Source organism: Chamaea fasciata, unplaced genomic scaffold (genome assembly GCF_029207755.1).
Source record: "Chamaea fasciata isolate MVZ Bird 193981 ecotype frontalis unplaced genomic scaffold, bChaFas1.0.hap1 SCAF_7, whole genome shotgun sequence".
Lineage (NCBI taxonomy): Eukaryota > Metazoa > Chordata > Aves > Passeriformes > Sylviidae > Chamaea > Chamaea fasciata.
This window is the reverse complement of record NW_027094092.1, coordinates 25,295,738-25,319,211: the sequence shown is the minus strand read 5'-3', so window position 1 is coordinate 25,319,211 and position 23,474 is coordinate 25,295,738. Positions and strand designations below refer to the sequence as shown.

At 41.5% G+C, this 23,474-nt stretch overlaps 2 protein-coding genes across 2 annotated transcripts in view; one reads left to right on the top strand and one right to left on the bottom strand.

Annotated features, from left to right (window-relative positions):
* The window catches only part of RTF1 (RTF1 homolog, Paf1/RNA polymerase II complex component), a 29,412-nt gene extending 12,845 nt beyond the window's left edge, over positions 1-16,567 (bottom strand). Inside the window, exons 1-5 of the mRNA XM_066188072.1 lie at positions 16,386-16,567; positions 13,716-13,826; positions 5,230-5,377; positions 3,529-3,733; positions 1,352-1,466 (exon numbers count right to left, since the gene is read on the bottom strand). Coding sequence (XP_066044169.1) covers positions 1,352-1,466; positions 3,529-3,733; positions 5,230-5,377; positions 13,716-13,826; positions 16,386-16,463 — 657 coding nt within the window. The 5' untranslated portion in view covers positions 16,464-16,567. The remainder of the gene's footprint in view (positions 1-1,351; positions 1,467-3,528; positions 3,734-5,229; positions 5,378-13,715; positions 13,827-16,385) is intronic.
* A 48-nt stretch (positions 16,568-16,615) lies between these two features.
* On the top strand, positions 16,616-23,029 carry NDUFAF1 (NADH:ubiquinone oxidoreductase complex assembly factor 1). The gene is made up of 5 exons (XM_066188071.1): positions 16,616-16,810; positions 18,001-18,619; positions 20,446-20,631; positions 21,794-21,868; positions 22,592-23,029. Exons 2-5 carry the CDS (start codon positions 18,116-18,118, stop codon positions 22,730-22,732), a joined length of 906 nt encoding a protein of 301 aa, XP_066044168.1. The 5' UTR covers positions 16,616-16,810; positions 18,001-18,115; the 3' UTR covers positions 22,733-23,029.
* Positions 23,030-23,474: the final 445 nt, after the last annotated feature.

Below are 23,474 nucleotides of genomic sequence, written 5' to 3'. Positions count from 1 at the left end.
TGCCACCAAGTCTTAGTCTTAAAATTCCTCCTTAAAGTTAAAAAAGGACTAGAGAAATAAAACAGAAGTAATTCAGCAAATAACATGTAATGAGGAAAAACTGGATGAATATTCTTCTCATTTGCTGTTTCTGCAAGGCCAAATCAAAGCACTAGTTTTCATTTGGTACCAAAAAAAAAAAAAAAAGTTATGCTAAAAAATACTTAAAGCAGAAATAAAGTTGCTTGTAAAATCTGCAAGATGGATCCAAATCTTAAATGTTTTAAGTCTTCTTGTGTTTTCCATTTCTAACAGGTCTGTCTCTATAGAGAAAGCAGCCTCTATAATAAGCATAAAAGACAGTCATTTGAGCTAAGTTGAAGTAATTTCTGCAAGGCACTGTAAAAGAACTCTAAATAAGATCATTTCACACATGCATATTTGTATGTGTAAAATGCAAGTACACATTGTGCATTATAAATGGACTATTAAAGTGTACACACACATACATATATGGAGTTGAGGGAGTAGGGAAATGAGGTTCATTCCACTCAACATGTGCCTAAGGGAAAACTCATCTCACTTAATTTGATTTTATGTGTTAAACATCTGTTTCACTAGGAAATAACATGGAATGAATTGTCAGCTGAAGATGCCCTCTTCCATTGCACAAAACAATAGGCAACAAAAAGTGTAAACAATCAACTGGTTCTTAGATGGCTGAAGTTAGACAAGATGAATCCCATCCCACTCTGGGAGCCTACCTGCCCTGACTCTATATAAATGGCAGGATGTTCACTATTTGAACCACAGTTCAGTTACAGAGGCTTGGCCTCAAAAACTGGTGTTGTCCTCTTTTTACTGGAAGTGGAAAAACTATAGAACTACTGCTCCTCCTGGCATTCAAGCTTTTCCTTGACATCCCTGCCAGAGGAAACGAAGCATTTTTTCCACTGTATGTATGTGCATCCAAAATAATTAATAACAGTTGAGCAGCTTTTGGTCTGCTTTCTCAAACTTTTCAAGACGATCATGTATGGAACGTTTCAGACTGAATGACAGAAGTTTGGCTAAAGGAACCGTAAAAGGTTGCTTTCCTTTTCTTATGTGGGAGGGCTATCACAGCAACTCTAGACATAGCTGCAACTTCGTGTTTTTCATTAAACTGCACCCTTCAATTGGCCAAAGATGTTAACTTCCTTAAATGCACTGGAAAAACTGAAGACAGCTTGAGCATATAAATTAACTAAATTCTGATCTGCTTACTACACTGTTTGACATCAAGGAAAAACGTTTGGGGTAGAGAGGCCATATCCTATCTCCTTTCGCCAAGGGAAAAGGGTTTATCACCAAGTACAGTTTCATCTCCTACCTGGGATTCCTGGATCTGTGTGAGTTTTTTCTTCTCCTGCTCTTCCTCTTGCTTTTTCTTTTTCTCTTTCTTTTCTTTCTTTTTTGCTGTTTTTAGTTTTTTCTTGATTTCAAATCTAGTAGCAGTTATTGGAACAAAAAGGATGTATTAAAGAATGCTCTTCCTCAGAGAGCAAGGGATTGCTCAGATGCTATCACAATTGCTATTAGGCTGCAAGGAACACTTCAACTGCTTGTCCCTTTTACGTTATCCCGTCTCCTATTCCCATCCCCTCCCTTCCCCAAGAAAATAAAGTGAAGAAAAGCTGAGTACACCAAATGCAGTCCTACAGAGAGCTAACCTAAAGTGTTGATGAGACCATGTAGAAATTACTATTCCACAGAAATATGCCCTTACTCCATCTTCCTCTTTGCCAGTGCAGCGATGATTGCATGCTGCCTCCAATGCTAAAATCATATGGCTATTTCACATCATTTGAACCTAAAGATTTTTTTCTTTAAAACCACTATCATGCTAACTTTTTCATGCCTAAATTTCACCTTTCTACTGGCCCAAGTCTGTTTAAGAATGACTGCAATGTCTCCGGGAGTGCTCCTTCAGCAGGTAAATTCCCATCAGATTCAGTTTCTGCAGAAGAATTTATGCACTTCCATGTCTACCTTCATGAAATATATGACCCTGATGTCTTATTTTCAGCCACTGTATTCAGAACAGTAGTAATTTCAACAGAACAGTCCCATGATTGAGATTCCACTGCACCATGGACTGGTCATTGCTTTAGTGAAGTGTGCACATGGACACACACAAGGGAAAAAAAAGAAAACTTCCAGTAAATGAGTTCAAAATGTGTTATCCTCATGAACATTACACAGTGCATTCTCCTTCAGACCTTTACACCTGGATTTTGTAGACAACAAACTGAAGTGTCAGATGAGCTCATTGCCCTTTATGCCTTTAACATGAAGCATAACACACTATATCAGAAGCAGTGTCTGCTGCAATCCCAATGAGCTCACAGCATAATGTGCATACAAAGAGCTTTTGAAAGATTCAGCTTCTCACAAAGTTAAATGACTACCCCACCACCCCTTAGTTCTACCTGCCAAGACTTTACATGGAACAGCACAAATTCATTTAAGATTAAATCAGTGACTCAAGCTTTGATTTTTTAGCTTGTTAGTACCAAGTATTCTCCAGCATCCATTCTAAACCAGAGACACTCAGTTATCATGGAACAGAGAGTAAAATTTGAAAGATATGATGTCCTTCTATGTGATCCAAACTTACAATCATTCTGATCCCCTTGAGGAGAGCAGCAGAACACATAAGATTCTGAATGCAGTGTTAAAATCAAGGCAGGCAGACAGTGCTCTAGCTATGGCTTGGACAAACACAGTTTAGCAGACACTTGTATTGACATGATTCACTCAACAGGTATCAGTCCTCTAGGGAAATTTCTCAGCAAGTGAGAAAAGAGAAGGCATTAAAGAAGAAAGAAACTCGAGAAACCTTGCCCCACACATGCCAAATCCTTTCTATTAAGACATGTGAGAAGTAAAATACCTTTACTACAAAGAAGCTGCCCGACTGGACAGTGTAACAGCTACAGACAAACAACAAAACCACAGTACATAAGGTAGAAATCCACAAAAGATTCCATGAAAATGACATATCCAACACCACTCCTCATTACTTCAGTATCTACTATAAGGCCCAAGCCAGTTTCACACCCTTAGACAGGCAAGCCTCACACTGATCTGTGCTTCACCATTGTTTTCTGAAAAATGCAGAAATCCATGTACACCTTATGCTTTGTTTGGCTTTTTCCAAAGCATAAGCACATGACAGTCAATACAAAAAAGATGAAGAGAAAGAAGGCCTTCTCACTGTCTAGCATCTAACCTATGGAGCAGTAACATAACTACAAGGGTAACTGACGGAACCGTGCATATTCAACAGCTGAGAAACTTTTAGATACTGTCTTCTACAAGAATATGCAAACTCCTGCTTGTGTGCTTCTTAACTACAGGGACAGTTTACATACAAAAAATATGCAATCAAGCTTAATTCACTTAGCAGTGCTGAATGCTTGGACCTAAACAAGAGAGCACAGTCAGCATACTCTCCATGCAGCCTTTAAGAATTTGCTACCAAATATCAACAAATATAAAATTCACCTTCTCTTCAGCACTTCTCTCTTCTCTATCCGGTTAAACAGTTCCTGCTCTCTCTCCTTTTCCGTCATTTGTTCCAGTCGAGCTCGGTCTTCTTCATCTCCCATCAGGTCTTCTCCATAGCCATCATGGAATTCCTCATCTTCAGATGAAGAATCTGAATCTGAGCTAGATGAGGAGCTGTTGCTTTCTGAGTCAGAGACTTCTCCTAAATCAAAAATATAAGGTAGTGAGACTCAGCTGCGGCAAAGACCAAGCACTTCATAATACCATTTTAGCAAGGGATAGCACTAATTAATTTTACACTCATCTTCCACTATACTAAAAACATACATATAATGAAAATTAGGGCCAGGTTGAAATTACCATAATATGTATGCTAAAAAAATTATAAAATGAGCGGTACTACATCTGAACACGAATTGAGTAATAGGTAAATATTCTTAGTAGAGCAAACAAATTTAAAAGGCCTTTTAGTAATGTGTTACCGTCCTAAAGTTAGACTTCTACGCCTATATGCTTATGTCCCTGACAAGTTGCTTATACAGCCATGAATGTGTGTGCACACACCTCAAACACCATGATCAACCACCACAGAACTGCACATTAACCACCTCATTATAGCAACCTGAAAGGCCAAAATTCCTCATGTGAAGACCGCAACACTATGAATTGCTACGCCAGGAAATAAAGTTGAAACCAATACCCTCAGGGCTGGCAAGGCCCTGACTCTAGTCCCATTACTGTAACAAGCCCTCCCAGCTACACGGGGGTTTAGGGAACAGCTGACTCCCCAATATTGGGTAACACCACCTTTAAACTTGATCCAAGTCCAAGCACTTTGATTATCTCACCTAATTGACTAAATTACATTGAATTACAAAAGAAGGCCATTAGGATTCCTTCCTTCACTTCCCTCCTGGTATTAGTATATCTGGAAACTTCCAGCTTTGCAAGTTCACACTGTGAAAACCCTTGATTTGTAAGCACTGATGTATACAGGCACAGTGACTCCATGCCTTTGCCTGTATCTGCTGTGCTTGATGTACTTAAAACTGTAAGCTCTTTCATATACTTCCTTAACTTCCTTTTTTAGTATCAGTGGAAATCACAAGTAAGCACCTGCAAACCTTTATGGGCATGATGAAAACAGAAGACAGGAAGTTTGCCCAGCATTGAAATGTATTAAATATTCATGTAAAAAATTCTGATAAAGTTATAGAAATATTTTTCTTCTTCTGTATCAGTATAAATGTGCAAGAATTCCAATTCAAAGCAAAGGCATGCAAGATAAGCTTCTATTTGCATCACAAACACTATACACCTTTCCCTTTGTTATCACAAGAAGTTTGGGATGGGAAAATACATCAAAGGGAGTAAAAAACGCTACCCACATGGGTAGACAGGACATGCTAGAAGCAAGCAAGGAATTTTCCAGGAAAAAGTCAAGCAATGAAACGTCATCCATTCTTCAGCTGAAATAGCATTTAGTTTGCAGTTGTAATGGAGTGCTCACAGCAATGCTACACTGAATTACATGCACTTCAAGCCACAGTAAATTTAAAAAGTTACCCTGACTGTAAGTTACACAATGAAAAGTCTGAAAATGGTCTTCAACATCACCATGCAACACTACTCTTCAGGCTGCACAACAGGTAAGTTCACTTGGAATCACACTAAATAAATGCACGTGCGTTATCTTACCCTCTTCAGGTGCCGAGCTCTCAGCCGAGCTGTCCTTATCTGAGCTGCCCGAAGAGGCAGCTTTGTTCATCTGTTTCTTCATGGCTCCTTTCTTCTCTGCCTTACCTGCTTTTCCCTTCTTCTTGTTTTTCGAACCTCCAACAGTCCACTGCAAGGAAAGAACCAAGAAAGGGGTTGTGAGACACAAACATCACTCTCTTCTCCCTTCTCCGGAACACTGGAGTAACAAGAGCTGAAAAAGAGCCCAATACCTGACAGGAAAAAGATCATACAAGTGTAAAGAAGAGGGGGGAAAAAAAAAGAAGCCAATAGGAAACTTATCAGATAAATAAGAGTCTTTTCCAAGGTTTTTGGGAATAGAGTGTTGTGTGGTTGATTTAAGTTTTTTCTTTGAAAAAGAAAGAAACCAGTTGTAACAGTTGGTAGGTCATTCCTTTTAAAAGATAATGAAGACTTCAAAGTTGGCAATATCCGCCAAGGGAGAAGGTACTGAAAATATTTTCCTAAGAAAATAATTTCAAACAATGTGTTCAATGCATTTGTAAAGATTAGCTTCAGTTTATTATTAAACAGAAGCAACTGATGTTTTACCAGATCTAGTTTACTCAGGAGCAGATTTTACATTTCATGAAGGACACCAATTATATATACAACAGCCTTTTCAAAATCTTGGTTTTACCAAAAGTACACAGTGTCTGTACTTCTAAGGCAACAGTGCACTCATAGATGCAGTTGGTGGCACTAGCCTCTATGTATATGAGGAATCAAATCAGAATCACAGAAGTCAGGAAAAAAAAAAAAAGAGAAAAATACAGTATCAAGTCTTAATTTTCAGTTAATGTCACATTTTCAGTTAACTTAGACCACAGTTTCCAAGTACAGGATTTACACCACCAGACATACACAGATAGCCATTTTAAATTGCAAAGCCCCAGAAGAATGGGAATAGTATTTACCTTACAGTGTGAATTCTTAATACAATTTTAACATTGTTCCAACTACCTGGGTAAAGCCAGAAGGAATAGAAGCAATAAGGATTGTCCATATATTACTTAGAAGCTTCACAATAGTTTGCACTTCACTGCCTCTCCCAGAAGTTCTCCAGGCATGAGACCCTCAGGAATATAACAGGCTTTATGTAGATATAGATACAAATCCCCTAAATGCCTGTATATTATTCTCATCTTTCATGGACATCACCATCTGGTTGAGCATGCAGTCTAAAAAACCAGTCATAATGCAAGTGAGCAAATGCAGTTGTGCATAACTGAGATCTTGCACTCAAAACTACCCTAAGTGGAAAAAAACCCCACTTTAAATTTTACTTCAAATGCACACAAACTTCAGGCTTCTTACCTGATTACCCTATCTTGGGGGATGAATCAAGTCTGTCTCTGCAGGCAGTAGTCATTCCATCAAATCTGATAAATTGTTCTGTCTGATAAGACACCATCCTCAGAGAACCCTGGGGTTCAACTACTCTAGATGAAACTCAAGCAAGTAGTTATCAGCTTCTACCTAATCTAACAACACCTGAACTAATACCTTTGGAATTTCCCAGGTTTTGATTGCTCTCACACCCAACCTTGTACTTTCCATATTACCAAATGCTTCATCATGTTCTTTAGGCACCATCAGAGTATTCAAAAGTCTCTGTCAAAGCACAGGTTGGTTTTGGTTTTTTTCCTGAGGTAAAAGTACGGTGGTGAGCCTTGCAATTCATACCCTATGCAGGTAGTCCGGAGTCTGTCATGGTCCGTAGGACAAGTGAGAAACTGCACAGAAAGCTTCTGCCTTTATACCAGCCTGAGCTTGTACTGAAGGTTTTACCAGCCTCAGCAGTAAAGAGTTACTTGTTCAGTGATACAATATTGCTGTCTAATATTATTTCTGGTTACTATGCTCATATAAATCAGTTAAGAACAAGCTTGCACTCTGTCTAAATCTACTCAAATCTCAGCGGTAAGGAATCATCTCCCAGGTGAACAGAAAAGTGCATTTTTGCTATTTGCTCAAATGCTCACCTACTGCCAGCATGCCAAAGAAGACACAACAGCAAGAAAAGTGAAACTCAGCATTTAGCAGTGATGAAGAGGTGCCTCCCTCTCAGAGCTCTGTCACTTATTTTCAGTGTTCTAATGCTGAATTATACCTCATGTCAGCATTCTGCACAGCAAGGAAGCAACACAGAAAGCCACAGTACACTGCACACTTATATCAAGACTTTGAGAGGTCATGCTGAGATGAAAGAAGCTAAGATCAGATAAAAAACAGCAGGACTTCAGTGAATCAAATGTGTAATAGCTACACATACATGTGTTACGTATCACTGTTTTCAGCTTTTAACTCACTAGTAGAATTGTGGAGAAAACCTGTGACCAGGAAGATAGGACTGCAAAGAAACCTATGTGACAAACACTTGGAACAACAAAATAGAACAAAAAAACCCAAAAAAACCAACCAAACAAACAAAAAAAACCAACCAACCAACCAAACAAACAAAAAAACCCCAAAAAACTCCCACCAAACAAAAAACCCCACCCAAACAATAAAAAACCCAAACCCACACAAACAAACAACAACATAAAAGACCAAAAAACCCCAAATCAAAACAAAAAAAACCAAACCCACAAACAAAAAAACACAACCAAAAACACAAACCACCTAAACAAACCAACACAGGACAAGGTAATTAAAAAATCTGCTCTCTAATCTAGGAAAGTGTGCTTTAGTTTGTATTTCGCCCTGGAGATAACACTTCATCTCACTTTTGTTTATGCAAGCGACCTCTATGTCCATCTCCCAATTTCAGTGCTGTCACAAAGCCAAATTCTTACCCAACTCAGGTGCTTCTGGGCTTATTCAGTTACCACAATCTCTCAAGAATGCCTGGTCATTCCCAGAACAACTGCAGGACAAGACAAAAGTCAGGGCAAATCTTGGACCACTAATTCATCAAAACCAGGACAAAGTGCGAGACTCTTAGGCTCATAACTTGCTCTGTATTTGGACACTGTTGCAGTTGTCTTTTGGACACTCAATGACCTATTTGCACTGCTCAGAGAGAGTCGCCAGCATGAATTTCTTGTTATGATAGAGGAAGACACAACAGATTAGCTGGTCTAGGAGGGAGAGGGATGGCAATCCTGGAAAGCCAGACTTGAGCCCCTTCCTCATGCTCCAGCACACCAGCAGAAATCAAGAATGCAACATGTTTACATGCAGCATCAAGTAAAGATGCACACAGTTGTACTAAGAAACATTTATTTGCTCCGTTTCCCTTAACTTCAAACAACAATCACTTTCCAAAATCGAACCTCTACTGCAGTCTCTCCAGGTCCCTTCTCCCAGGCTGCAGTCAGGCAACACCAGTCAATGCTTCTCACACGCTCCCTGGGACTGTAACGCCTGCTCGGAACAGCCCATCCATTCACCGCTGCCTCCTCGGCCACCAGCTGGAACCCTCTGTGGTTCCAGACACAGCCAGTTAATAAACCCAGGCAGAAGTGTACTGCAGCATGGCTTTCTGCTTATTGTTCAGTGCTACCAAACAACAGAGCTTTATGGCTCTCTCACAAGAAGAGCAAGAAGAGCCTTTTGAATTTTCCTCTTGCTGCCAAGGTTCACGGTGCTAATAGCTTGTGTATTTCCTCCAAGAAACAGTTGGACATGATGATCCTAAAGGTCCTTGTCAACCTAAATGATTCTTTGATTCTAAGAAATCCAAATTAAGCCACAGTAATCAGAATGGACTTCGGAGAAAAAAAAAAAGCCATCTCACCACATCAGAAATTACCTAGTCAGCTTCTAAGAAAGCAACTACAGAAAGTGATTTTAAAAATATTTTATAGCTCAGCAAACCTGGAATATATTTCCACTAGGGAGATGAAATGAGTACATGGAGGAAAAAAAAAAGAGAAAAAGAGAAAAAAAAAAAACCCCAAACAAACCCATTTCTGAAGTGAGCTCAGAGTGAAGAATTGTTTTACTGCTCAGGCAGTTGCTGTTTCCTTCTATTCACACAGTAACTCAATGCATTACACACTGAGATTTTAATTTGCAAATAGGTGTTCACCCAGCTTTTTTTTAACCCCCTATCAAGCCAGAGATGCACAAGTAAGGTTGCCAGCCTGTCCTTGCCATATCCAACAGCTTTATAAGCCAAATGCAAACAACAAGCCACAACATCAAAGCAAAATAGGTCTCTTACCAATGTGCTCCTTTACAAGGCCAGATAAACTTTAGCTGTCCTTTTGTCATTGCATTTAAGTGCACCAAGGGAGGTAACATCAGCTCAGCTTACAAATGTTCATGCATTCATACAGGAAAAAAATAAGGCAGTCCACCAGACTAGTCATGAAACAGTTTCAGCCTGTCTGAACTCAAGAGCAGGAAGCACAGATATGAAAATAAGGTAATATTTACCGTCTTCTGGCTTTCACAAAGCTTGGAAAACTCTACAGACAGCACTCCAAGAGCTGCAAGGAGGAAAATGCTCTCTACCACTACTTTCACGACTAAATAGTAAAAAAAAAGCCCCTGTTATTTATCCTGCCCTTCAGGATCTGCACCTGTCATTTGAACACTTCACACACCTTCATGATGACAACAGCCCAGCAATCAGAAAACTTAAAGAACTATTTTAGACACAGAGAGGAAACTCTAGGTGTCAACACCAAAATGGAAAGGAAATAAGCAAATAAAGAAAACACCTTTGGAAGCCACAGAAGAGGCTTTGCAGGGAACTGGCTGAGAGAAGGCTTCATGGGCCAGAATACCACCAGACACCTGATCTGCCCTCTTCATTCAAGTACTGCTCAAAGAAGCTCACAGAAATCAAATCCCAAGAAGTTAATCCCATGCTAGTTTGCAATTTAAAGAAGTTACTTACAGATTAAATTTTATACCAATTTTGTCCACAGCTTATTCATATTACTCCTTTGGACATGCTAGCCTTCATACAATTAGCTTGTGCTATTCAGATCTGCACTTGCACTTTATTTGGAACAGAGGAAGTAACACCACCTCTCTTCCTTGAGAAAAGCTTTGCTATTGCACCCATTAATAGCTGAAGAAATCTGTCTCCAGGAAAAGTCAGAGTTACAAAGAACACAGTCTATAAGCTGTGTATAAGAAGATTAAAGCATGGCCTGTTTCACATTTCCTGAACTTGAAAAAAAATGTATGGCAAAGGCCTCACAGGACTGAGAACTCACTCAGTCTTGAAGGTTTAATTAAGCAGTATTATAAAATAAAAGCACACAGGAAAAGACAACATTCAGTACTGTAATTTCTACAAACCCACAAAAGGACACCCCCAAACCAGAAAGAACACATGCAGTATTCTGCTCATCTGTGCTGTGCTGGAGTGCTCTAACTTGAAGCGCAGTAAGGAGATACAAAGAGGCATAAAACCCTCTAGGCTGTTACTTGAAACCAATCTCCTCACTAGCTGCACAACTACTGCTCACCTCCTCCTCTGTCCCATAGCACTTGACAAGATCTTCAGCTAAACAGTTCCCTAACAAATCAGCACACTTGTGAAAAAAGGTACAAAGAGATAATCCTCACTAAACTCCAGAATAATACTAAGCATTCACTGTCTAAGTTTTCTAGTGCCGGAGGGATATTCTGTCTTTACCCAGTAGATGTTAAAAGGCAGAACTGAACCCTTCCTGACATTAGTATGAGTGTACTTTTCAGGAGAAACAAACAGGAGCTCCTGTAGCATTGTGGCTTTCTGTCTAATGAACACTAATGTCAGTGAAGTTGTTGCAGAAGCCAGCCACTCTTCCCACACAACAGAATGAATTATTGTACTGTAAGCAAAGAAGCCAGAATAAAAGGAAAAGCAAGAGCCCAGAATTAACCTACTGCAACTGAGGAACATCATCCACCTAATGCCCTCAATCAGTAACAAGAATACCTTGTGGACACACAAACCTCTAGCATGGTAGCCCCAGCAGTAACCTGGCTTGCACCAAACTGGTTCCATGCAGAAAGCTACCAGTTTGACATGGTGAGCTCTTGAGCAGACACGGTCACACACTAGATAAAGGAGCCATCGGAGTCCAGATTAGTACATCTCTTTGCAAAGGTAGCCCTTCTTATTGCAAAGCCCTGCAGTCATTGCTATTTATCAGCTCTCTGAACCAAAGTCTAGTAATTCAGTCAAGAATGTTCCACAGCCCCAGCAGAAGACAGTCCAGAGCATCCCTCCTATTTCATTGCCTGCAACTCACTTTTAGTCTGGTGGCTAGGAAATTTGATTCAGACTACAGGGGTCCTCTAAGTGTTGCAGAACTCAGCATCTGGATGAGAAGTGCATTCTCACTGATATGCATAAATATGACATTAAAAACGTAGTGACATCTCTTGGGCACTACTGTATAGATGCAGCATGATTTGTACCCACTGTTATTCAGTAATTCCAAAATGTTTTTCTCTTCCCTATGCCCCACAAACTTTCCTCCCTCTAAAAGAAAGCGGCACACTGCATTATGCTGTGAAACTGAGATTTAGGCTTCTTTCCTGTACATGCAATACAGTGCCAATCTTGGAACATTTAGTGCTTTCCAGGAATCACAAAGGACACACACCGAAAAACCTCTGTGGAAACACATGGGTATGATTAGGCACATTTGCCCAGGGCAAGAATTTCCATGCTTTTGCCTCAAGGTCTTCACCTTGCAGGAAGTCCAATAATACGATTTCAACTTTAGACCTCCCCTATCCCAACCCCCAAAGTTGAACAAACTTCAAACCAGCCACAAGAATACTTATTAAAACCTGAGTTATTCAGCAGGACTAGTTTAGTGAAGCCCAGGAACGCACAGAACGGAATGACTGGCAGAAGCAGAACTGTTATAAGCCAGCCACTTATCCTGCTGTGACAAGCAGCAGTTCAGAATGCATATTTCAGGCACAGGAATAGAAGCAAGTGTCCTAATTACCTCTTCTCTAAATCTTTTTCCTCTTGCTGCATGGAGGTCAGAAAGAACATAGTATCAATTTGAAATGATACACAGATTAAAAAGAGCATCAAACCCACAGGGTGCAACAGTAGCACTACTGATCCACAAGGTCTGAGCGAATTTGTGAAGAGGTATTGTCACATTCTACATATAATGGAAAGTAGACCTTACTTATTACATATGTTAAAATTATGACAGCTTTCAGAGATAAACACAGAATGCAAGGCTTTATCATCCACATGCTCTCCACACCCAAGTCTACTTTTTCCAGACAAGCTGGTCTCCACATAACTTAGAATAAATTGTGAGCCAGTAGATCTGAAGACACACGGCGACAGACTGAGTAGTGACCCAATAAGGAACCTAATATATCTAGCCTGTTCAAAATTTTGTCTGTGTCTATGCCTTAAATGTTTATTAGAGGTACAAGAAGCACTTTCTTAAAAAAGAAAATGATTGATTCAGAACAGAGTTCCAAGCATATTTATTTCAAAAACGCCTCAGAGAAAATTAAACTGCACATTCTTCACACTTAATGGAACAACTCTGCTCCACTAACAAATGCTTTATAGTTTATCACTGGCCTGCCCTGTTAGTCTGCAAGTTGCAACACTGGATAATCCTTCCTGTTATTTGAGAAGAAAAAAAATACAAAACCCCACACCAAACATCTCCCTGTCAAATTTTTAAGAATAGGCAGAATAAATGACCTCAATATAATTTGCAGAAAGCTTGCAAAAGACATTTTTAAGCTTTCAAGAAATTGTTTTTCTTCAAATACCTGTCTAACATTTGTCAGTGCCTGCTTTAATAAGTCTTTTTGAATTTCCTTTTCCAGATGCACAGACTTTTAACCATCTCTGGAACATAGTACCAAGAACAAACACTAAAAACAGAACCAGCAGATAAGCATTGCTATACAAGAAATTGACAAACATTAGAACAAAGTAATGCTAAACTCTTTCTTGCCTCTTTTTTTCAAAAATATCAATCAAAAGACATTCTGCCGCACGTCCAAATGGCCACACAACTAATTCACAGCACAGTTCTAGGAGAATCAAAGTAGCTAAATAAACCAGTTTTACTATCTGTAAAGTAATACCACCTGCCTTGACCCTTTTCTTAGGAAAGAAGCTCCACTCCAAGGCTGAAAACCTTAGTCCCTGAATTCAGATTCCACCTTTGGCAGCTTCACAGATACCTCAACTGCAAGTACAACACAGGAAGAACACTAGTTTTAAGCAGGCAGCTCACCAGACCATATGAACATGGGATTAAGTTCATCTTTTCTATAGTCAGACTATTTTGTATAGAATTAGAATTCAAAACATATTAATTTGAAAAAATACATTCTCTGTCCCTAAGGGGTCTCCATCAGTCTCCATCACTGACCGACAGTCCTACTTTATGAAGTCAGCAGGCTAAACACACTGTGTGATAAATACACTGTCACTGCTGAGGTAAAATCAGACAAATAACCCACAGCGATCTCACCGATAACCATCAACTCACCTCATCATCACTGTCTGATGTCTCAGAGTCTGAAGATGCTGTAGGTTTGCTCACAGGTGGTTCCTTTTCTTCAGAGTCACTGCGTTTCCGTTTGGCCAATGACAGGAGCTCCTGGTGTAAAAACACACACATTTATTTCAAAGCGTCGTAATTAGTTTTAACAATCCAGGTCAGTGCACATCCAGGCTCTCTGCAAAATCTGAGCACATCTCAGTAGCATGATTATTGCCACCTACTAAGGAATAAGTCCGCTTATGTTTCATAAATATACATTTGCACAAACAATTTTAATATTGGATGCTACAAAAGAATTTTAAAGATAACAGGCTATAAAAAGTAACTACTAGTATCCTTACTTTCTTGGTCTAAGACAAAATACAAAAGACAACATTAAGACAAATTACTTTCAGAATCACTTCTAGATTTGTCTTATTTGGATTGGGTAATAATTCAAAACCACCCTAACTATACCATGAAGCAAAAGTCAAATACCAGTAGATAGCAGCTTCTCCTAAATGACAGAGATGCTTGCAATTATACACTTTAAAGCAGAAATGCTTTAGGCATCACCTTTACATCAAAGTTGTAATATTTAGTCAGCCTGTTCAATTCCTTTTCGCTGTTGGTACACACCCTAGAATACACTTCAAGCTTTGGACAGACACAGAGCTCAAAGTCTTTGAAACTTGGTAGAGCTGTTCTGCTCAAAAGGAAGCACTTTCACAGGCAACAGCATCCACACAAAGAACTACATGGCTCCCAAATACTCCCATCACCTGCTGTTCATCACTTGTTAGGTGACACAAGCAGTAGAACAAAACAAACGTTTTTGAAGCTGTGTTACTGTCTTTGCAGTCAGGGACATAGAATCTATTCCCAGGAACCTTGCCCTGGGGCTGACCAATCTTAGCTGTGTGTAGAAATACAGCCACACCAACTTCTGCAGTCTTGGAAAGTTGATGCTGGATTGGTTTCCATTAGTTTCACAACTGGAAGATTATCTCAACAAATTGATTACAATTTAGTACCTCAAATGAGAACATAAACACTGCAGAAACTTTCATTAGTAATGGCATTTTACCAACTGTTCTCTAGAGAAGCCCTGCAACATCAGCATAGCACATTTGTACACTGAACAGATCTCCTCTGGAAGCTCCTGAAGAAGCTTCAGTAGTGCTTCTCTTTGGGAAACTTCTGAAGAGAAGCACCACTTTTAAGCCAAGAAATATTCCTTTTTTCTTTCTTTCTACACTTATTCTCTGTTTTCCAAGATACCATATTTTAAAGGATGCTAGCCCTTTGATTCAACAAGCCTAGATTGCCACGGGAAGCTGACAAACATTTAATCTACAGGGGTGAACTCGGTATTTAACATTTAAGTCAGTATTCTCTCATCTCAGAAACACTGCTGCCCTGCTACCCGGTCTTCATCTTTGTACATATATCTCCCTGCTGTTACAGTTGCTACAAACAGCTCAGGGGAGGGGGAAGCACCTACTACTCAGGTGCAGCTGCAGATGCCTGCTGCCAGTGAGGGAAGGAACAGATGCAGAACCACGTGGTTGTTCCTACCACCATCACTCCGATTTTCTGTCTAATGCTAGAGCTAGTCCAACTCCTGTTTTAAAACTATCAGGCTGATACACTAGCAGGGAGATGTTGGCAGCCCTAAGGACTCTGGAGGTATGCAAGATCTAGCACATCAGCTCCAGTGTATTTGTTTTAACATAATATCTGATCTGATTTTTCTGAAACCCCAATCTGCAAAAGTACTTCAGAGTGTTTGGGAAGGCTTTTTATTGCAGCATAGCAAGAGCTTCTATATTAAAAATTCTGAAGGTCCAACACATAAATTACATCGAAAACACATATTCAATCCGTCAAACTTCTTCCCGGAGCAAGCACTGCCAATACAAGATGTAGCACACTTCACCTATAACGTCTTTATTTACCATTGGAATCACACCATCAATACCTGCTACACCAAAAGGTAACTGTGGAAGGGCAGCCCGCTCCAAAGAGGGAGACACCCCCTTTGCAACCCTGACACGGCTGAACTCACACCAGACATCGCACTTAAAACCCCGGGACATGCTCTGTTGACAAATAAACAAATACTACCCTTCTTCCATCTACAGGCTGGTTTCCCACCAACAGAGCTCCCCCAGCGCAGTCACCGAGATTGAGGGGGTCGCATCAAACACGCATTAACACTCCGGGAGCCCGCCTGCCCCGACGGGAGGCAAGGACCTGACACGCTGCTCTCCCGGCGTGCCAAAGTAGCATGGAAAAGTTGCCCAGCCCTTTGGGCCTCTTTGCCCGCTACTCGAGGGGAGAAGACCGCTGGCAGCCGGGCCTCGCTAACCCCTCCTCAGGGCCAGACCGCCCCGGAGCATCGCCCCGGAGCATCCACCGCCCCTCGGTCCCGCCGGCGCCGAGCACCGGGCCGCTGCAAAGAGCCCCCGCCGACGCGGGCCTCCAGCCAGGGGCGGGCGGGACCCGCCGGAGGGGCGCGGGCTCTCCCCACGGCGGCCGCGGGGCCCCATCGGGCTGCGGAGGGCGAGAGCGGCGCGGGACCACCGGGCGGGAGCGAGGGAGGGATGGCGGCGCCGAGCCTCGCGCGGGCCGGCGATCCCAGGCCCCGCGTTCGGGCCGGGCCTGCCCGCGCACCTGGTCCAGGTTCTCCTCGCTGCCGCTGTCCTCGGTGTCGGAGTCGATAAGGACACGGCCTTTCCGCTTCTTCACCATGGCGGAGGCGGCGGTGCCCCCTCCCCGCCCCGGCGGCGGCGGCGGCGGCGCTCGCACGGCCCGGCCCGGCCTGACCCGCGCCGCCCGCCCGCCCGCCCGACACAAAGGGCACCGCGCATGCGCGGCGCGCGGGGCGGGGCGAGGGCGGGGCCGCCGCTGTCCCCTGGCGGAGCCGCGCGTTGGCCCCGCGGGCGCTTCCGCGGCGCCCGGGGACCCGCGCAGGTCGTGGGCCGCGCCAAGGCCGCGGCCGGGACATCGCTGGCCGCCGTCGCTGGCGGCGGAACCGGAGCGACGCGGTGCTCGTTCCTTGGCCGGCCGGGCGCGGCGGACCCGGCGGCGGCGGGAAGGTGAGGCGGTGTGGGCGCCGGGGTCTGTCGGTCACGGAGCGGGAGCAGCGAGGCGGCCGCTCTGCGGGGACGGGGTTCGGCCGCCTCGCGTCCCGGCCTCGCCTCTGCCCGCCGGGCTCAGCGGTGCGGGCGGGACCCGGGCCCGGTGCCCAGGCCGCGGGGCGGAAGCCCAGGCGCCGCAGCTGCCGGGCCGCGCATCGGGCCGGCGCTGCACCGGCGGGCTGCTAGAGCCTTGCCCAGGGACAAAGACCGGGCTGAAGTAGAATGTATTCAAATTCTCCGTTCTCTTGTTGTACTCGGGTGAAGTAATGAGGAGACATCAAGAAATCAATGGGTTTCTTGATGCCGACCTTGCTTCCAATCTTGTGAAATGCACGATAGAGCAAAATGTGAATTTCTTCAGTGTAGTTTTAGACCTAACTTAATTAGAGTGTGAGAATAACAGTAGTAAATTTTACAGTGAGTAAAGGAAGGTGAGTGACATATAGCAGATATGAGTGGGGTGCCTGGCTCCACTCTTAAAACTCAGAGAAGTTGGATGCATGCGACATCATTTTTGGATTTCTTCTGTGGCATGAAAAAACAACCCCCCCAAAAACCCTGTCTAATTTTACAAGTAAGATAAAATAGCCTCTGTACGGAGCATTGAGCAAGGTTTTCCAGAAGCCTAATTTTAAAAATACCCTGTTGGCTTGCAGTCTTTCATGTTAAACTTTTTGGTCTTTGCAAATGTCTCTGTTATCCTAAAACATGCATATTGAGGATGACTTGGAAGAAGAATGTGGTATGGCTGCTGCAGGACTTCATATTTGAAAAGTCTTGTCAGTCTGTGTCAGATGAGATTGACATTTTTGTCCATGTGGCAGCAGCATCTACCTGTTGTGAATTTGTGATTTTCATGCAGGGAATAAAACTTTTTAGTTGTATAGGTGTCATCTTTTAGAAACCTGCACGGCTTGTTTTTGTTGGTGTCATTCATAACACCTAAATTTATTTACAGTGGAAGGGAAGAAGAGAAATTGAATGGAAGTCAGTAAGTAAATTCAGACTTGGAGGAAGTGTCATTCCTGATGGGTTTTTTCATTTTGTTTTCCAGTGACTTGGATTTCTAGCTAATACCTGTTATAAAAGTTAGTTTCACAAGCATCTCATATGTAATTTTTTGTAACCTTTTCTCTTTTTCATTAAAGGTGAAGATCAACTACAGTAACTACAGTAAGATAGCTCTGCATACTAGTTTTGTTGTTAAATTAACTTTCAATCCATTAATTGCCTTACTGGACGTGAATTCTTCAAGTTACCAGTATGGCTCTAGCTGTGCTGCTGCTGGATGGTGCTTCCTTCCACGGTGGATGCTGCAGGCACAAAGTTTTGCTCTCCTTACTCGGGCCTCTCCTCAGCAATTCAAAATTGTACAGCAGCTACAGGAGGCCAGGGGCAGAGCCTAAGAAAAAACTGTCTTGGCAGAATGCTGATTTCAGCTTTAAGAAGGGCATTGATCACCTAAAGACTCAGCTAAGCTTGCTGAAGACGGAAACCAAAGATTACTTAAAAGGACCTGGGGGTCATCAATTAAGTCAGCACGTGTTGGAACAAACAAGGGTGTTGTGGCAGTTTAGGAGCCAAGAAGATTTAAATAAATGGGTTATTTCCTCTGATGTGGAGATTGGAGGGAAAAGTAAAGCTTACATCAAATTGGGTAGGAATAACCAGGCTGCTCTGCTCTATGGAACCCTCAATACAGAAGTACCTCGTGATGGGGAGACAAAATACAGTGGATATTGCAGTATGAGATCCAAACCAGCAGTGGTAAGTACAGCTCTGTGTTTGCATAGCTTCTGCTACTGAATCTTTTTGTGGAATTCCAGTGACAGCAAGTGGCCTGCTCTTCACTGCTGATCACTTCCAGGAGTGCTACGTTTTCTCTGAGATGTAGTTGCTGCTGTGCCTGCTTTGATCTGGAAGGAACTTAATTTTTTCTTGGATTTTCATTTCCTTTCTTAGAAAAGAAATAATACATATTTGATCATTTACTTATGTACAACAGACAGACCTGTTTGCAGCATCCTTAAAAATGATCTGGAATGAATTTTTATATCCAAAATTGATATGATTAAAATAGACATCTTTCTAAATTTGAAGTTAATTGGATGTATCATAAGTAAGATTCTCTGGGCTTTAACTTGGTCTGTTCATCAGAACATTTCGTTTTCTCATGGGAACAGAAAACAATGCTTTGAAGTGTACATTTTAAAGGTCTGCCTTCTACTATACATCAGAAAAAGCACGACACGAATCTTTGATAGCTCAGAATTGTGCAAAATAGAACCAGAAATGGGTGTGCTTATTATGGATACTGCTTGTTTCACCCCTTATTTCTAAGCACCTTTAAAAGCAAAGGAACATTTTCACATACTGGATAAAATCCTTGAATATTTAATGTGTTTTGTTGTTTGTGTCTTGGCACAAGTACTCAGGTTAAATCATTTCTGGGCCAGAATCTTGGGGAGCAGCGAATATGAGTAAGCAACATCAATGGGTAAATGAGAGACAAATGAACACTGATTAAAATGGTGACATTGGATCAGATGAGTGGAACAACAAGTGGAGTCTTGTCTGAGCTAAATTCTCAGGACTGCTACTGACTTGTGCAAACATGACTCAAACTTTCACTTCCTAATTCTGAAGTAGTGGAGTGTATCAGTCCATCTTTATTTAAGTAGAAAGGCTCAAAACTGTTAAAACCATAAAATCAAGAAGCTGCAGGCCTTATTTATATATTCGTAATCTATTAATATCATTTTCATCAATGTATTAATAATGTATGTATTCATAATCTACTTTTTCTGTGAGCTAGTAGAATGATGGCTGATAGGTAACCATAGTAGTGCTGTAAAATAAAGGGCAAACATCTGAATTTTTGGTGCTAATTTTGACTTCTTGGCAATTCTGGCCAAGAATAACCCTGCCCCCTGCCCCTCATTGCTCCAAGTGACCTCAGTATGGCGCTCTGAAGACTCGTGGATATGCCATTATGCAAATGATAACATCAGGATTTTTCAGATCTTTGGAAAAAAAATGTAATAAGGAATTAGACATGCTTGCAATCTTATTATGTTACACAGTTAATGAAAAAAAAAAAAAGTTGGAAAACGTTAAATGCTCCCAGTGTTCATTAGTCTTCAGTCAGGAAGTTATCAAAGGGGATAAATTATTTCCCTGCTTCAGTTTCCTGTCATCACTTCTGAATTATCTAGAACTGACCACAGAATATTAAACTTAGTGAACTACATGAGTACTGGTCTATCACTGTAGCATTTGTGTACTTGCCTGGTAAGGAATTCAGTCCTAGGAAGGAGGTCTGATTTCTGATGGTTACAAAATTGTGGCTTATAATGGAAGTGTGAGTCCTCAGAGTGGCAATATTGCAATTTGTGGTTTTCAATACAGTGCTGAAGGAAATTCAGTGAGCTCAGCAGCCAGGGTGATGACAGAGTAGCTGAGTTCACTGTGTTACAGTAAATACTATCTGACATAATAACAAGGGCAGTAATCAAAGCAACAATGTTCTGTTTCTCATAATGAAAGTGTCCCTCTATTAAGGAGGAATAATTCTATTTATCAATAATTTGTAGGGATCTTTTAACAGGAAGAAGTATTATGACTGGTCAAACTTCAACACTCTGTATTTACGTGTCCGTGGTGATGGCAGACCTTGGATGGTGAACATTTATACAGACCCTTACTTCTCTCATCAAAAGGATGACCTCTACAGCTACTTCATGTTCACCCGAGGAGGCCCCTACTGGGAGGAAATAAAGGTGAGATAACGAATCTTTCACACTAATGAGACTGTCTTGAGGTCCTGCCCAAAACATGGCAAGGGGAATTCTTCCAACATTGTTTGTTTCTGTTGCTGTCCTCTCCACGTTTTCATTATACCATAGACATGTGCCTTTGGCTTGGGAGTTCCCAAAACTGAATTGGGGGAGGGCACACTGTGTCAATGGTGTTAAAGAATTGGTCCACCAAATGTTCCTCTGAATGCCTACTGTTGGCTCTTACTGGAGTAATAGCACAGATACAGCAATTGAAACTTAGCAGGTGTTGCCTGGAATATTCTCTGTGGTAAATATTTTATCTGTAATACAAATGGGTGTAGGCTGATGTAGGATTTGTTCCATGCAACAGGATTTGCTTAACTCACAGCCTCTCTGGAGTCAGTCACACTCAAGAGTTGGGGGTTTGTCTTGACTCTGACACAGAATAAAATTTTTAAGACGTGTGAGTTGCAGCTCTTTTCTGGTGCAACTTTGTGATCTTTTGTAATTGTTTGATGACAGCGATAGGGAGGTTTGCACATCCTTATGCATTAGTGCTGAGTGCTCCGTGATAACATTGTCCAGTCATGTGGGAACTGCCTGCTGTTTCGCAGATGAGGAGCCAGGAGGATGGAAGTTGGAGTGTCACTGCTGGCTTGGATGTTTTCCTCTCGCCAGCCCCCAGCCAGCCCTGCTTTCTTGCTCTTACTTCTTTCAAAGAAATTTTTACATTATCCTGAAGTGCTTTGCTAGAGGTACTGATGTCTTGAGTACGAAGTTTGCACTGTGAAATCCAGAGCCTGGGTACAGACAAACTGTCAGTATTTACCCCCCCCCATGCTAGACTTTGCAGTAATTTCTGCTTTATGTTTGCATGTTACTGGAAGGAGATAATCCTGATGTCAACAGCCACCTTCTGTGCTGTAGCCTTCCATTGTGTCCTGACAGGGTAATTAATGCTCCTGTGTGATGGGATAGGGTGGGCCTGCAGGTGGCTATGAGGGTTAATGTGGCCCATTTCTTTGTGCTAGTTTTATGTACCCAGCTAATGCTAGTACCAGATATAGCAGTGTTCCTTTACTAACGTGTTATTTTCTTTTCCCTCAGTTTCTATTTTATATACTGGTGACACTAAAGTCTGATTTTGTTTTGTTTATGTCAGATTCCATTCTCCAAATTCTTTTTCTCCAGTCGGGGAAGAGTCCAGGATAACCAGCATCCTGTCTGGTTAGACAAGGCAAGTTTTCTGTAGGCTTTGTTTGCAATTTCATTTGAAAAGGCAGTATAAGAAACACAGAATTGCTCTGTAAGAAATTCAGAATTTCCTTTAAGATTATATTGGCCTGATATAGATAACTTTCAAATTCTCTAATGTTTGTGAATTTGAAATGGAAGGGCCTCTTCATGTTATAAGGTACTTATTCTCATGTGTGGTAAATGAAAACATAGAATTGTATTTGGGGTGTTTAAAAATATTTACTAGGAGTTAAAGGGAAGAATCAATACTTGATCTAAGCATCTTCCACTGAAGTTTTGTTGATGGCTATTGTATGTGTAGCATTTGATAGTAAAAATTTTGCATTTGCAGTGTAATTTAACAAACTTTTTGAAAAGAAACCCAAATATCAGGGAAGCAGTGTGAAGGTAGTTTAAGAAATCTTAATAAAATGTCTTGGTCAGACACAGAATACTTGGAGTTAGAAGGGACACACATGGTCATTTTAAATCAAGGGTTTATTAACACAGTGGTAGAAAGGCAAATGTGGAGTCATTTCCACTGGGGTCAGTATTGAAAATGGGGTAGTGAAGAGTTAAAGCCTTAAAAAATGCTGCTGCACTTTGAACAAATACCAGTTTAAAAAAGATGGCTGAATGGTGTGTAAAAAAAGCAGCAGGAGATACAACTGAGTTTGATTGCAGTGTTATAAATACTGTTCTATCCTCTGTGTCTTTTAATTAGGTTAGAACCCTTGGATTCACCATTGGAGATAAAGTAGATGGTCCATTCCAGCTGGAGATTGATTTTATTGGTCTGCTAAATGACAGAGCTCATAGAGAAGAGTTTGCCTATGAAACATATGACAAGAATACTCCATTCTAAGCTGGGCTAGTGTCCTTTGGAAAATTCCTCATATTTGGTTTATTTTTATAAAATACTTCTTAACATGTGGTTTTTAACAACTTGAAGAGCCTATATAAACACAAGAGAGATAAGTGCATTAAGCGAGACACCACAGGCACATTTGAACTTCCAAATACAGAATCCTGGAGAGACTGTACATAGATGGACTGCAGTGTAGCCTGAGAGCAGTTGTGGTGTTCTTACAAAGTAGTAACTCTTCCCTGGATAAGTTTTGGCTTCCATCCTGACCTTTACTGAAATAAAAGTATTTAATGAGTTTGTTGTTCTTTTTTTGTCCAACAGTTTCATTTTCTACATTTTGTAGTTTGTTGACAGTTGTAAAAGACTTGGATCTGCTAGTTTTAAACTGAAAAAGGTATGAGGAGTAATACTCTGAGGACTGGTGCTTAAGTGTGATTCATCTACTGAAATGTACAAAGAGCAGCACCAGAAGTGGAAAAGGCAGAAGTATTTCAACCTTTAGCTTTGGCTCCTCTAGATAGCTAAAAAAAGAAAGAGCTGCCACTGCCAAAATGGAAACAGGAGCTATGCAGCAGGCTTGACTTTTCCTTTAGAGCTGTTGAGGATAATCCTACAATGTTACAGAGCCAAGGGTGTCAGAAAGAAGTAATGCTCCAAAGGCGGGGTGGGAGGAAAGCCCCAGCTCTGTGCTCTGTCTGCTCCCCGAGGAGGCACAGCTTGGCTTACTTAGCACCTTTAC

What these genes read in the sequence shown, in the direction of transcription:
- NDUFAF1 (XM_066188071.1), top strand. Translation starts at nt 18,116, where the DNA reads ATGGCTCTAGCTGTGCTGCTGCTGGATGGTGCTTCCTTCCACGGTGGA. An exon ending in TGAGATCCAAACCAGCAGTG is followed by an intron (nt 18,620 to 20,445) that starts GTAAGTACAGCT and finishes AATAATTTGTAG; the next exon opens with GGATCTTTTAACAGGAAGAA. An exon ending in CCTACTGGGAGGAAATAAAG is followed by an intron (nt 20,632 to 21,793) that starts GTGAGATAACGA and finishes TGTTTATGTCAG; the next exon opens with ATTCCATTCTCCAAATTCTT.